At 44.1% G+C, this 16,587-nt stretch overlaps 1 protein-coding gene across 3 annotated transcripts in view; it reads right to left on the reverse strand.

The window, feature by feature from the left end:
• The window catches only part of EPHB3 (EPH receptor B3), a 95,256-nt gene extending 80,388 nt beyond the window's left edge, over nt 1-14,868 (reverse strand). For 2 of the 3 annotated variants that reach the window (XM_068281327.1, XM_068281326.1), the window contains exon 1: nt 14,400-14,868. In XM_068281327.1, coding sequence (XP_068137428.1) covers nt 14,400-14,496 — 97 coding nt within the window. In that variant the 5' untranslated portion in view covers nt 14,497-14,868. The remainder of the gene's footprint in view (nt 1-14,399) is intronic. The other variant, XM_068281328.1, reaches the window with a different exon arrangement.
• Between the last annotated feature and the right edge of the window lie 1,719 nt (nt 14,869-16,587).

Here is a 16,587-nt window from a genome sequence, read left to right on the forward strand (position 1 = left end):
GGGACTGGTCTGTGGCATCTTGAACCAGAAGGAATTTGATTTTCTGAATGTAGGATTCCCGTGTAGGCCGTTGTTTTACCATCTGCCAAAGATACATAAGGATCTGGACAACCCACCGGGTAGACCCATTGTGTCCGGGGTGGATTCCCTCACTGCAAATTTATCGAGATATGTTGACTCGTTTCTGCAGAAATATGTAAAGGGCACCCAGGCATATATTGAGGATACAAAGCACATACTGGGGGCACTAGGAGATCTGCATTGGGAAAAGGATTGGATACTATGCACCCTAGATGTGACCTCGCTCTATACCATAATAGATCATAAAAGAGGTCTGGATGCCGTAAAATTCTACCTGGATGGGGACGATACCATCAATCCAGTACAAAGGGACTTTATATTGAGATCGATTCAATTTGTTCTGGAGCACAATTACTTTCAGTATGATGGCACCTGGTATCTACAGGTGAGTGGGACGGCGATGGGGACCAGGTTCGCACCTGCCTATGCAAATCTATTTATGTCCTATTGGGAGGAAAGCTGCATTTATGGGGATGGCGGCCCGGGTGCGAGCCTGGTCCTCTGGCGCCGTTTCATTGATGATATATTGTTGATATGGAAGGGTGATGTTTCATTACTGCATACGTTCATTGAAGACATCAATACAAATGACTGGAGGATAAAATTCACTGCTGAAAGCAGCAAGGACACTGTAAACTTTTTAGATCTGGAAATATATGTGGAGAATAACTGTTTGAACACAAGGACGTTCCACAAGCCAGTGGCAGTGAACAGCTACATTTTATATACTAGCTGTCACCTTCCACGTTGGCTTAATAATATCCCCAAGGGGCAGTTCACGAGACTCCGCCGTAACTGTACAAACGTTGAAGACTATGACAGGGAGGCGGAGCAACTTGTGACCTGTCTCTTGGAAAAGGGTTACCCGGAACAACATGTTACTGAATCCAGGGTTGCTGTTAGACAGAGAGATCGGGACAGCTTATTAGGCCCTAGGCGAGAACAAAGCTGGGAACATAATGATTTCAGTATTGTCTTGCAATACACGTCCCAGTCGAATAAGATATCGAATATTATCCGGAGGCACTGGGATGTGTTAAAGGAAGACAAGCTTTTGGGTGAGAAATTACCTGATATTCCAAAAATGGTATTTAGGAGGGCACCCAATTTGGGACTTTCCATAGCCACGGCAGCTAATGAGAGGAAGGAGGGGGGGAGGGATAGTATTAGGAAAGGTAAAGGGGGTTTCACTAGATGTGGGATATGTCTTAATTGTAGGAGGACCAGTAATCCAGGGAGGATAGTTGAGATTGAGGCGACTGACTCTGTAAAATATAGAATAAGGGATTCAATGACGTGCACTACATGTGGTGTCATTTATTGTGTACAATGTCCATGTCAGAAAAGATATGTTGGGCGGACAAAGAGGTCCCTTCAGAGAAGGGTGGGAGAACATTTCAATAATATTAAGAACAAATATGAAGGTCACCCGCTATCCAAACACTATAAAGAGCAACATGGGGGTTCTGTAAGGGGGACAATATTTTTTGGTCTCGAAGTAGTGGGACGGAATGAAAGGGGAGGGAATTATCTAGATAAAATGTCAAGGTATGAATCCAAGTGGATCTTTCAACTGAACACATTGGCCCCTAAGGGACTCAATAGTGAAATGGAACTTTTTGCATTTTTTAAGTAATTGATATGACTGATAGCCTTTTGTGTATAGAGCTATGTAGGATTAATTGGACTATGGAAATGTTTGAGGTATTTGGTATATTAAGATAAAGAGAGCAAAATCTGATTGCTTATGTGTGGGTGGAGACCGAGAATTTGGAGATTTACATAGATATGAGATAAGCAGGACAAATGATAACCGCCCGTACGGAGGAATATGAAATAAATATGATTAATGTTTACTCTGGAGTTCAAGAATGCTGTTGGAGTACAAGGATATATAATAATATGGTGGCTTAAAAACGTTGGTGAGACTCTGACCCTTGACCCTGTCAATTTGAGGGGTGGCAACTAATCTGATATATAAAAGCAGTACAAGGAATGGCAGCCTCAGATCGTGAAGAAAACCCTCCTGAAGAAGGCCAACGCTGATTGGCAGAAACGCGTAGAGGTTGTAACACAGAATTGTAACAAGTGTACGGGTCCTGGACAAGAGACTAGCCGTAAGAGCGCTCAGCGGCCGTCTGTATACAAAGATCCAGGAGACCTGAGTGGTGACGTCACCCAAAGAAACAGTGTTGACTGCAACTAACTAAGCGGAAGTGTGGCGAGCGGACCCTCGTGTCTAATAACGGGAAGTGACGCAGGCCGCACCCGGATGCTAGCAATCACACGGAGGAATTGTTACAAGGAGGCCGGACCCTAGTGCGGTAACCCCGCTTACAGGTACGGAGAGACTGGGAGCTGCCAGTAACGTGGAAGTACGCTGGACCCAGGGGTGCTAAATAAGACTACTAGTACCTCTGTGGAGGCTGATAACAGTATTTGATGTGAGAACACACTGTGAAGAGAGACTCTGCAGTACCGTGAGTTGGTCTTATATATGTGTGAGGATTGCAATTTATGGATACAGCTGTATGCCACCTTATCCATACGAAATTCATTCAATTGAGAGTATTCATTTTTTGTGAACTTATACACAATTTTTATTGAGATTTTTATTGACATTTTTATTTATTTTTTTATGTGCACAATTAGAAAGGAGCATAAAGAGAAGGGCCCTTCTACTAGGTTGTAAATAGCTTTATGAAATTGGGTGGAGTGTGAATATTGGATTGAGTGAATGGAAACAATATTGAATTAAAATTGTTTTTTTATCTTTAGCGCGTGTTAGACTGAGTTTACTAATACAATACAATTTCAGGGGTTTAAGGGACCCCTTGTCTTACAACGCTGCTTAACTAGTTAGGAACCTATCAGCGCCTGGTGACACAAGTGTACATGTTTGATATTATCTCTCTTTATCCATCTAATCGAGCCATTGGTAGGCTTGATGGCTGTTCAGATCGATTATATATTCGTTTATGCTAGTCCGTCCCTGTAAAAAGGGATTTTCGTTTCGTTTCTTTGCAGCCTTCGATCATTGGAAAAACGAAACCATCAGAATCGGAAAAAAAAACTAAACCGTGGGTGGTGATATTAACCGTATGACTGATTATTTCGGGATCGAAAAGGACAAAAGGCACAATCGAAACGAAGGTTTAAACGAAGGCAAAAACGAACCGTGTATTCCCAGCATAACAGGGCAAGGATGAACTAATCATCACTCGCCCTGCTGTGGGTTTTTAATTTAAAGTGAGTCTGAAGCGAGAATAAATCTCGCTTCAGACCTCATAGTTAGCAGGGGCATGTGTGTCCCTGCTAAACCGCCGCTAAACAGGGGTCCCTTCACCCCCAAATCCCCTCAGTGCAGCGCTTCCTGGTTGGAGCAGGGCTAACCGCCGCAGCCCTGCCCCACGCGCGTCTGTCAGCGCGTATCTCCGCTTCTCCCCCGCCCCTCTCAGTCTTCCTTCACTGAGAGGGGCGGGGGAGAGGCAGGGCTGCAGCCGTTAGCCCTGCCTCCAGGAGCGACCAAGTCTGCGACCAAGTGTTGCAGTGGGGGGTTTGGGGGTGAAGGGACCCCCGTTTAGTGGCGCTGTAGCAGCGGTATAGCAGGGGCACACATGCCCCTGCTAACTATGAGCTCTGAAGCGAGATTTATTCTCGCTTCAGACTCTCTTTAAGGCTTAGAGATAATCCATGGTAGTGTCAGTTTAAAAAGGACCACTATCGCAAAAATTGTAAAATTTTAAATACATGTAAACACATACAAAGAAGTAGGTTTCTTAGAGTAAAATGAGCCATAAATTACTTTTCTCCTATGTTGCTGTCACTTACAGTAGATAGTAGAAATCTGAAAGAATCGACACGTTTTGGACTAGCCCATCATTTTTTTAAGGGTCTGTCATATGCATTTCTATTTGCTTAGCAATATGCCCGACATGGTCCGATCAGTATAAAATTGGAGGGGCATGGAAAAAAAAAATTTATCTGGTGTTTGTTTGCTTTTGAAAACAGCGAGGGGAAAAAAAATTCAACAGTTTGCATTTACTTTTGTGTAAGAAAGTGCATGGATCATTTTCATTGAAACAGCGGTCTTCAATATAACTTAAAGGACCACTATCGCAAAAAAAAGTAGGCAGTTAAAAATGTAACAGAACCGACAGGCTTTGGGCCAGTCCATCTCCTCATGGAGGATTCTCAGTTTTCTTCGTTTTTAACAGCATTTCCTGAACAGCAGTTTAACTGCCAAAATAGTAAGATACTGGCCAGCCTCCCTACTCACTTGCACACTAATTTTGTCAGACTTTGCAAGTGCCCCTTGTTTCTCTTTGTGCACCCACTGCGTCTCTCTTTGTGCCCACTTTGTGTGTCTCTTTGTCTCTCTCTGTGCCCCCTCTGTTCCCCAAGCTGCAGCAGTGCTGGACATATCGTCCAGCATGAGTCCAGTGATGCCCATCTATCCATTTCGCCTCCTGAAGGCTCTAATGCATGCCATACTTCCTGTATGCCATGTGACATACAGGAACCATGAAGCATGCTGTGCTCAAGAGCTGGCAGATGGCGAAAGAGGACGGACAGCATTGGACTTATGTTGGAAGGTATATCCAACGCTGCCGATTAGGCCTGAACGATTTTAGGAAAAAACTGAATTGAGCGATTTCTGCCCGAAATTGCGATTTCGATTCGATTCACGATTTCCTTCAAATCAAGCTTTGTTCCTCCTCTTTGCCTATTTGTTCTCCCTCTGTCCCCCGGTCTCTCTCTTGCCCCCTTTGTGTCTTTGTGCCCGCTCTGTTTCTCTCTCTGTGCCTCCTGTGTCTGCCTCTGTGCCCACTCTGTGTCTCTCTGTGCCTCCTTTGTCCCCAAACTGCATCAGTTCTGGACATGGCTTCCAGCATGAGTCCAGCGATGCCCGTCTATCCACTTTGCCTCCTGGAGGCTCTAATGCACGGAATACTTCCTGTATGTCATGTGACATGCAGGAACCCAGAATTTTGCCAAGCACAAGAGCCGGCAGACAGCTATAGAGGACGGACAGTGTTTCGAATTGTGCAGCAGGTATGTCCAACGCTGCGGGCCACACGCGCCGGGACTTTGGGGGAAGTTTGAAGCAGCTTCTTCAACTTCCCCCATGTGGAAATGACGTGATCACGATAATTGCAGCTTTCACGATTCCGAAATTGTGATCTTGGTGATCACGATTTCGGTTAAAAGTCGATTTATCTGTCAGGCTTACTGCCGATGCTGTGGGCCACACGCACCGGGACTGTGGGTTGGGTTTCCGCTTCTTCAAACTTCCCCATGCGGAAATGAGGTAATCGTGATAATCGCCGATTTGACGATTCCAAAATCATGAGCTAGGTGATCACGATTGCGGTTTAAATTCGATTTACCGTTCAGGTCTACATTGCAGATAGATTTATTTTTTGCCCAGAGTTGTACTCCCAGACATATACACATTACTTAGCTGTCACCTGAACCTAATTTATAATCAGAATGAGTGACAGTCAAACACCACCTGTTCTCTGCATCGGATTCAAACTGAGCAGATTGGTCATGTTGGATTGAGTCACATGATTGCTACCGTGTTCACTACATTGGGACCTCCTGCCCTTCCATTTATAGCACAGTACAAGCTGCTCTGCTGAGCCAAGCATCTACATCTGGACAGACAATAAAAAAACATGTCAGGTTTTACATGATGGCCCAAATTTATGTGAAGTCTAAACAGTTTTATCCTGTTGGCTTTACAAGGTTAAAAAGCAGAATACTTCTGGGCTGTCACTGAAGACAACACCCCACTGATCTCTGCACAAATATTAAATAAGTGCATGCGGTGCATGCCTCCCTCCTGGAGGAAAACACAGCACATGCAAACATGAAACACTAGAGAAAGCCACAAAAATGCCTTTCCAGAAAGCCTGAATAGTCACTATGTACTGCAATGATGAAAACAAGGCTAAGCAACAGCCACATGCTACATTACAACAAGTCACCAAATGTCACATCTACTTTCTACTAAGCTAACAGAGGAAAAAAGGATCTACTCAAACATCAAACCAACATCAAAAGAACAGTCAAACTCCCTATATCCTCCTCCAACAGAAACTGCAAACCAACACCGCAGGAATGTGAAAACATCCCAAGGCACATGTAGCAAAGAAATGGAACAACAACCCAATAACTAAGGACGGGTCCGCATCTCAACCATCTGCCTGAAAAACAACCAAAGCTCTTTAAAACAAAACATCCACTGAACAGGCCAGAAATGCACAACATTGAAGAAGAAGAAAAAAAAAATCTCAACTGAGAAGCATTCGACTTTCCCACAAGCTTACCTGCAACCTGAAAAAGACATAACAAAATTTGTCAGGGTTAATCTACATCAACATCTAGTATTGCGAACAAAGAGCTTGGACACTTCTAAAGCATGTACACATGCAGGCACCTTCAAAGAGGTGATACTATCAGGTCACGGTGATTCCTTCAAATGCCAGAGTTTATAAGATTTTACATAATCAGAGAGGCAACATTACACAGCACGCCCAGACTACTTGTGAAAACATATTCCGGCTAATTTGACAAACTGTGCAAGAGGCAAAGCATGAAATGCAGAGCACACTGCCCACAGCAGGTAACTGGAATCCATCTTGCTCTAGTAAAGAGAACTATGACCGATTAGTGAGCTGTAACTTTGCTCATGGCAATTTGTTAAATAAGGTAACATATATAAGGGTTCTGCTTCCCCCACCCCCTTAGCTACTTTACAAGCAAATACTGTACATGAGTGTCATGAGCAACAAATTATTTTTCCCCATCCAGTTTCCCTCTACAAACTATCACCTGTGACTAGGCTAAACAACTTCATATCTTCCATTTGTGGTACATTTTAACACAAATCTGCCATATCCAGTGGGTCATCAAGTAAACCTGGATGGGCATTGCTTTTTACTAAGCAGTTTACAGTAAAAATCTACAGAACTCTCGCCCATCAGGCCATACAGACCAGCTGTGGTCTACATCAGCCTTTCTCAACCTTTTTACCTTGGAGGAACCCTGCAAATAACTTTTGGATCTCAAGGAACCCCTGCAAACAATTTTTTGGTCTTGAGGAACCCCTGCATTTATTTTTTAGGAGGCATGGTCTTTAAAATGTAGGTTAGACTGTTAATTTCACTACCTCCTATTACACTGCCACTCATTATACTGTCTCCTGAGCCCTCAACTAAGTGCTTCTTGTTACAGTACCACCTATTACAGTGTGCTCTATTATACGTCCCCCACGATGGGGTAAAATGCCAAGGAACCCCTGCAGAGTCCTCAAGGAACCCTAGGGTTCCAGGGAACCCTGCTTGAGAAAGCCTGGTCTACATACACTGCAGCCTAAACACACTTCTGGAAATACAGCAAGTCTTGCACAAAACTTACATCTAAAGCCAGTGGATACCGTTTTAAAAATAAAAAAAAAAGTCAAATACTCACCTAAGTAGAGGGAAGGCTCGGTCCTAATGAGCCTTCCCGCTCCTCTCCCGGTGCCCTCGGTGCTGCGCTGGCTCCCCCGTTCGCCGCCGCAGAGACTTCGGAGGTCTTCGGGAGCACTCGGGCTTCCGAAGACGGGCTGCTTCATACTACGCACGCGCGAGTGCGTCATAGAGGGTGTTTGCGCATGCGTAGTATGGAGCGGCCCGTCTTCGGGAGCCCGAGTGCTCCCGAAGGCTTCCGAAAGCTCCCTTCGGCATGCGGAAGTGGCAGTATTTGACCGAACTGGTCGAATACTGCCACGGGGGATCCTGCGCGGGACCGGGAGAGGAGCGGGAAGGCTCATTAGGACCGAGCCTTCCCTCTCCTTAGGTGAGTATCTGACTTTTTTTTTTAAACGGTAAACATTCACTTTAAAGAGACTAACAAAAATGTCATCCTTTTTTCTACTATCCTACAAGTTCCTAAACCTAATGTGCTCTGGCTTACTGCAGCACTTTCTACTATCACCATCTCTGTAATAAATCAACTTATCTCTCTCCTGTCGGATTTGTCGCCCTGTGTCTGGAAGGCTGCCAACTCTTCAGTGTTGTTGATCTGTTATGCACTTCCCCCCTCAATGCACACTCCCGTGTGTGTTATTTAGATTAGGCAGCCTCTCTGCTCTCGTCAGTGAAAGAAGAGAGCTGCCTGCTTTTTACAAGCTGGATAAATCGTCCTCTGAGCTGGCTGGGCTATCACATACTGAGGAATTACAGACATAGAGCTGTCTGCAGGAAGAAACAATCAGTCTGTCACTCTTCAGTGGATGAGAGCTGCAGGGGAGAAGGTAAACACACAAATGATCTCGAGATTCAAAAGGAAGGCTGTATACAGCCTGCATGTGTATGGATGTATTTTCTATGTGAGGACATACTGTACATCAACCTACTTCCGGTTTTGGTGGCCATTTTGTTTGTTTATAAACAAATTTTTTAAAACTGTTTTTGACCACTTTTAAAGTGGTGGGGAGTGGCGAAATTGTGACAGAGGGGAATAGGAGATGTCCCCTAATGCACTGGTATGTTTACTTTTGTGCGATTTTAACAATACAGATTATCTTTAAAATATAGCCTTTATTTACTTCTAGGTATGCATTTGCTATATTGTTGCAGATTGACAGACAGCACATGAGCAGTGAAATCTCCAAAAAAATAAATCCCTATTCATAGAAGAGATTGGACAAGCTGTCTCTGACAATACAATGTGGCCCTTTTATTGGCTCTACACATGCAGCTGAATGGAGTATGACATTTTTGTTATAGAGTACCTCATCTCATCCACACCCATCTTCCCAACACAACTTTATAGCCTTAGTTCAAAACAGATCTGACATATGAAAATAATTTCTTGCTTCCCAAAGCAATCTTTTTCTAAATATCCTTAAAGCCTTGGTTTGAAAAGGTATTTTATACATTCATATAGTGCTGGCACATTTTCCATAGAGCTTTACAGAGTACATTTACAATGCACATCAATAGCTGGCTCACAATATAATATCCCTAAAATCCATGGGGACCATATCAGGGAAATAACCAGTTTGTCATTTGCATTGCTGGGGGTAACAAGCACAACTAGTGGAAACCCACTCAAGTACAGAGAATACTTACAAACTCCATGTGAATAGAGTCTTATGCAGAATGTGAGCCTGAACCGCTAGCAAATAATGAAATCACTAATGTACAGGTAGTCCTCAGTTAACGAACGATATAGGGACTGTAAATTAGTTCTTAAGTCAGAACATTGTGCCATCTCTGCCCCCTGTACCTCCAGTGTCCCCGCCTGTGTCACCTCTGCACTTTATACCTGTTTATACAAGTCTAAAACCTATTCTTTGATTTTTTTTTTTTTTTAAATCGATTTTCTCAAAAACTACAAGTCCAAGTTGAAATTTTTTTTGGCTTGTTCCTATGGAAACAGAATCCATGCCATTCGTATCGGCGGGTCGTTTGTAAGTCGGGGACTACCTGTATCCCCAATCACTGAAAGCAAATCAAGGCATTTACTAACAGAAAAAGGCTTTCTTCAGATTACTCTTTAACACATAAGGCTCAAAATTGCTTCCTACTCTATCTTTATGTAACAAAATGTAACATGTAAAAGCGCTTTGAGTCTGCCTGGAAAAAAAAAGCCCAAATATTTATATTGGGCTTTTTTTTCCAGGCAGACTCAAAGCGCTTAAAATACAACCTCTAGGGTGCGCTCAGCAGGCAGTAGCAGCGTTAGGGATTCTTGACCAAGGCCTCCTTACTGAAAAGGTGTCGGCTTACTGAATGGGAAGAGCTGAGATTCGAAGTACAGTGACTGACAGCAGCCAATCATTTATGCAACCTTCAATCAGCCTCCTGTAAGATTAAGTTCACAGTTTGAGCTGCATTGTGTTCCCAGTTCAAACACAGGAATACAACACAATGAAACCAAAAAGTCGCACCACACGTTACACGGTTGTTGCATCACATACAGTGAAATATATAGTCAATGAAACGCATGCTTCTCTACCACTGTTAACACATGCGTTATGTGGTAGCTTACTGCATGCACTGTGGTGGGATACTGTACTCCCTTGGATTGCATCCCACCAGATGGATGCACTCTGAACGCCACATAGACTTACTACTGCACTGTGACTTTCTGTGTTAAAATGCTTCCATTACATTGCACTGCAACACCCCACTTAACTAAGCCTAGGATTAGGTAGCCACACACTGTACAACTGTTCCACCCAATTAGAATATCGATTACACAAAAACATCTAAGAAATCGTACACTGAAGTGGACTAACGCATTTTCAATCGTAATCATGATCCAAACACTGAACCGCAATGTTTTTAGACAGTCGATAATCATGTCTATCATAATATTGATCTTAATTATGATCAAAAGCAAAAATTGTATAGTGTATATCCAGCTTAAGGCTCATTTTCTATGCTTGCTAACTTGCTGGATTTTGCACATACCGTAATCGATACTCTTTGCACTGATTTGTTGAATAAACACACGGGATAAATGCCTTACTTTTCATTTCTGTAACGGTTATAAATCTAGCACTGGCCCTGGATTTCTCCCATAAGAGCAGAACGCTTGAGGCAGACTGGCTCATCAACAAAGCGAGGTGCCCTGATTTTACCATCTTCATGCAGAACACAAATCAGATGAAAGTCCCTAGATTGTGAAAAATAGCCATACCCCGTAATTAGGACATGTGCTCAAGCTTGCACAAAACTAAAAATAGTCAAATCTTTCAGACAGCCACTATCTAAAAAAACCTGTTTTGGTGTTTTGTTTTTTTTAATGACAATATAATTTCTACCGACTCATCATACCTAGTTAAAGCAAAAGAGATTTGCAGAGATTACGGAAAACAAAAAGAGCCACTCCTAAGCAACCGAGAGGAAAGTGAGGTTACGCGATCACATACCTCACCTGAGAAGATTGGAGCAGTGCATTTCTCAGGAACAGAGACATGTGAGATCCTAACAAGTGACACTACTGACAAGCTAGATGGAGAAACTCCAAATTAAACCACACAGACACAATCTACAGCTCACAAAGAATGGCATGGGCTTGATATTCTCACAGTGAATCCTACACTACAGGCTTGCTTTAAGTTCACAAATTAATTATTTCAAAATGGCAGTTCTGGTGTGCCCTGCCAAAGGCTGTAGATAAAAGTAACATTAATATTTATTAGCATTATTTATTTATACAGTGGGAATTATTACGCAGTGTTGTACAATATTGCATACATAATAAATACCACTGTGATACATGAAGAGGAAAGGACACTGCCCAATCATGTGTACACTTTCAAAAGGGCCCATTCACACTATGAGCGCTGCTGTCATTCATGGCACGCTGCACAGTGTGCGATCCACATGGCAACATGAAAGCCCATAGACTGTCAAGTTACCATTCGCAGTACAGCTATGTATTTCTGTGCATTGCGATGTAATACGGCTGGGAACATTTTATCGCACAATGCATGCAATTTCCCATTGGGTGTAATTGTGTTGTGGCAGCGCCTGCACTGTAATGCACTGCCTGTGTCACGCATGCTGTATGTCAGGAACGCATGCATGAAATTGCGTTCACGTGCGCATGCATTGTGGTGTGTGAAAGTGCACTTCGGGGGAAAAAGTAAACTACAGAAATAAAATTAATATATTTTGGCCTTTGGTAATTAATGCTTGATCATCAGTACAATAAGTCACCTATACTGGCGATCCGCACCTCCACGCACTTTAAATAGAGTAAATGAACCATCAGCCTCAAAGCAGCCTACAGACTTTCACTGCGCTTACAGAACACTATTTTTTAAAGTGGCAATCTGGAGCAAACTGGCGAACAAATCAAACCGTTCTCCATAGTAACTTGCAGAGGTCTCCACAAAAGTCGCCAACGCCACTTAGCCGTCTGCCCAAACGCCAACTTAGAAAATGGGATGATTGGTACTAAAATATCCTTAAATAACAGAACATTGGCAAACCTATTAAAATGGTGATCAGGCTAAAAAGTGGCACCTTTTAGATGCGAGCTAGGTTTATAAATATGGCGATCTGAGAGTGAAATCATTTCTACAGAAACAGGGATGCGTCTCTGGTGATCAGCTGATCACCAGCCTGATAAATAGGCCCCTAGGCACCTGGTTAGCAGCTCTGAATAAGTTAACAGTTGGGGCGTTCTGTTTGCATTTAAAAGTAATCCTGAAATGGTGGAGAAAAGAAAAATAGAACTGTTATAATTTAAAATGCCTCCCATGCTTAGTGAATTGAGCCCACAGTCTGGAAGTTAAGCGAAAGTAATTCAAGTCTTAATTGTACTCTATTGAAACGTAACAGGAAAGTGAGACTTCATGAATATTCACAACGAATAAGCGATGAACTAATTAGAATACAAATAGTTCTCACTGTGTAACTACACTTGCAGTAAGATGATGGAAAGAACTGTGATGAGCTTATTTTCCATGTTCCAGCACAAATTCAGAAAACAGGCAGGGCACGCTAACAGCTAACGCCAATGGCCAAAACAAATGTTTGGCTAATTTACTTGGGAAATCAGATTTTACGCTTAACAACAAGGTGTGCAAACTGGAAACTGCAGTCTTAAATTTTACCACACCCTGTTCTTATCATGTATTCACTGGGATAAGGAAAAGACATGGGAGATAGAGAGGCTATTGTCAAGAAAGCAATTAGTGAGCAGTTAGTAAGGAACAAAAGGTAGAATAGGCTGAGGAAATAAAAAAACTTTGCTTACGACCATGAAAAGAAAATGGCTATTAATCAAGAACTCTTCAACACATCTCAGGCATTGAACAAAGCTATTACTGAACGCTGGCAGGGCTGCTACTGGTATTCAAGGGGCAGAATTGCAAACAAGTAATACAAATCCCAAAAACAGAACTTGAGACTTTTTTTTAATCACTCCACTCCCAAGAATGTCCTATTTTCTCATAAACCTCCTGATATGAATCTCACAAAGAAAAATGTCAACCACCCGAGCCTGTGTGTCTGGGCCATTAGCACTAACCAAACACCTGGTTTAACCCATTCCTGCTCAAACATACACGGCCTAACCCTTTCCGTTCATACGCACACAAAAAATATAAGCCATCTGTGCAATGGCATTCAAACTGTAAATTCAAAAAGCCCAAAGCCATAAATGTTATAATGATGGGCATTTTACATGGAGTGAATATTTACTCAAAAGAAAAAGAAACAGAGCTTCATATTTTAGAAATATAAGAAGCGAGCACTTTGTACAACTGTACACAAGCCATCCATCAATAGTCTGGTTAAAATAGCAAAATGTACAGCGCATTCTTGATGAAATCATGGTAGAGCTTTAGGTCTGAAATTCAGAGCAGTGCAGGGTATGATCCTGTTACATATGAACAAAGGCAGAACTAGCTAGCATAGATCTACAGATACTACACTGCATTAACACAATCCTGTTATTTTAAGAGCAGCTGTGGACTGCTCACATCGCTCAGAAACAGGATCAAAGGTGAAGAACCTTTTCCTCTACTGGGTCCCTCATCCATCACTCATTACATCATTTACATACTTTAGGGGAAAATAACCTATACCTGCAGGCATAAGTGCAAATTAAAAGAAAAAAAAAAAACTTTTTGCAACCTGTTACTCCAGCTGCCTACACATCCCAGCATGATGAGAGGCAAAGTGGGTCAGATTTACCAAAGGGACAGACCAGCAAAACTGGTGGAAAGTGAAGCGATTGCCCAGATCAAGGATTTTGATTTGTCGCACTGGAGGGATTGCTCTACTTTTGCTCCTATTTCCTAGCAGGGATTTTGAGAAAGCTCTAGGAAAAGTGAATAATATTTAATTAAAAAAAAAGCAATCCAGCAAATAATAAAACACATTTCATGGACTTGTTTGCAACAAATTTAAACATAATTTTGAGTGGTTAACAATAGCCAAGAGAGACTGTCTGGACCCCCATAAATAGTAGTGACTGGAGGGCGCACACAGGAATGGAGTAGTGGATAAGTGGCAATCAGTGCAGGCTGCAGAGGCCCCCGTGTCTGGCTGGCAGTCAGGCTGCTATCTCCCCTAATTAGCAGCGCAGCCACAACTTGCACAAACTCGCCAGCACAAGCGCTTTGTAGTGTGCCGAATAGCACAGCAGCAGCGGTGACCACATTACAGCGAGGTGACATCACTGGGCAGAGGGGCACCCACAGGTGGGCCCATCACCGGGGACAGGGCGAGGGGCTGCACACACACCACAGTTCCCCGTATTAGGCAGGCAGAGCACGTACTGTATACTGCGAGTCTCACCTTCCAGTCCTCTGACCCCCGCCGCCGCCGCCAGCAGCAGCAGCCACATCCACAGCCCGAACATCTCTGGGTGACCCGCAGACACAGCAGCCGGCATTCCAGCAGATCACCCGCTCATCCGGGACACCCTCCCTCGCTCCGGCTCCTGATCGCAGTGTGCGCGCGACTCCTCGCTGGATAGATCCCACTTGTGTCCCTCCAAGCTGCCTTCAGCCAAGTGCCGATGTCTCCGCCCGCCTGTGCCGTACCCCGCGGGTGTGCGCGGCTCCCTTTGTTCCACCTCCCCGCGGGTGTATCCTGCACACTATGGTCTCCCTGGGGTGCGCTCGTGCCACTCTGGCCCCCCGCGGGTGTTTACAGTCTCCTAGACCCCCCCGCGGGTGTATTCGGGTAACTCCCGACCTCACACTGGCGAATCCCGCACTGCAGCCACAGCTCAGTCTGGGGGAGGGGGCGCGTCAATCAGCGGCTAGGCTCCGCCCACATGCCCTGTCAGCAGCAGCAGTCACCTCTCCTATTGCTAGTCTGCCGCTCGCAGCCGAGGCTTCACCCACATCTGCGCGGGACACGTGGGGAACAGAGCAGCGTGGGCGTGGCTACGGAAAATAATGAATTGAGTGGGGCGGGCAGAGATGCTCCAGCGCCCCGCCTTCGTTTTTCACTGGTTGCTTTTTCTATTGCTATGGCAATACGGAGAGAGATGTCAATCACAGCAGGGTATCAGATGGGGAGGGCGGCCTCGTGTGGCTGAGGGGCCTCACTACAGCAATTGGAGAGAGGAAAAATAAAAGAGGGGGTGCAGGAAATGGGAAAAGAATAATGAGAAGAATGGGGCAATCATTAAAGGCGATCTGTCATCGTGCTCATTTGAGAACACAGTTCTTCGTTTGCCTACAACTTCCATAGCACATTTCCTCCTAGCCAAGAAGCCCTGTAATACCTTGCATGCATTGCTACAGAGTGTGGCATCCTGCAGAAACTTCATATCTCTATCTGAAATGTAAAGTGTTGCACTTAGTCCTCTGCAGTTCTATTCCTTTCCTATGAGTTTACATATTGCTACACTTTACAACAGTTTTGGTACTTTATCGGTGCTAGTTATTAAATTCACTGTTCTTTTCCAGGCAGGGCTCATGCATATGAATGGCCATACCACATGGTTGCTTAGAGATTCTTTTGCCAAACAACTCCCACCTGCTGCCGGGCACATGTAACCACATGAGAGCATACACACAGGTGTTACGCTTTGGCTGCATCAGATGAAAATCTTCGCATGCAGCATCTCTGGGGGGTGAGTTGGCTCAGATTAAGTGGTAAACTTAGAGTTTTGGTTAAGTACCGTTTTGAAAAGGAAATACACATGCTTTGTTTATAATGTATATCCAATTCCAGAATGCACTACTGGCCCTAAAGGTGAGTAATGTTTATATTAGGTTTATATTATATAATGTTTATATTATAGAATCCATACTTAGCAAAATCTTTATTTCTTCTAGGCCATGACCCCACTCTTCTGCTCTACCGAGGAAGTGATTGTGCAACCCTGTACAATTGTCCTCCATGCCTCTCCTCCCCAGTGCTGTACTTATCGGGGGGCACATCATTCCTCCCTCCCTCTCCATGCCCCCCCCCCCCCATCCAGAGTAGGGCACAGCGGTGCAGCATGTGAGTGAATCTCACCTGATCCCGTTGCTACCATGCTCTTCAGCAGCCAGATGCTCACTTTACTTCCTGTTTCCTCCATGTCGGTAAATCGGGTGGGCAGAGAGCAGTCAGGTGCCGAGGAGTATGGACGCATCAGGATCAGGTAAGATTCACTCAAAAGCAGCACTACTATGTCCTACTCTGCATGGGGACACAGAAGGGTGGCCTATGGAGAGGGTGGGAGGAATGATGTTGGTCCTCCTCCCACCAGACCACCACCAGGCAAGCTATATGGGGACAATGGAGGTTACTACCAGACAACCAGTCATGTCACATGGGGTACCACTAAACCACCTGGAATGTCACATTGGGGGGTACCACTAGCACACCACACCCTCAAACCCTCCTCAAAAAATGGAGTCTGTAAATAATCAGTTTTTACAAGCCATGCACAGTGATGTCAACACACACATGCATGAAAGCACGTATAGGAGCACACTGTCAAAGAAGATGGTCAAGGAGACTTTTCTGACTATAGTAAGAG

This window comes from Hyperolius riggenbachi, chromosome 4 (genome assembly GCF_040937935.1).
Source record: "Hyperolius riggenbachi isolate aHypRig1 chromosome 4, aHypRig1.pri, whole genome shotgun sequence".
Taxonomy (NCBI): Eukaryota; Metazoa; Chordata; class Amphibia; order Anura; family Hyperoliidae; genus Hyperolius; species Hyperolius riggenbachi.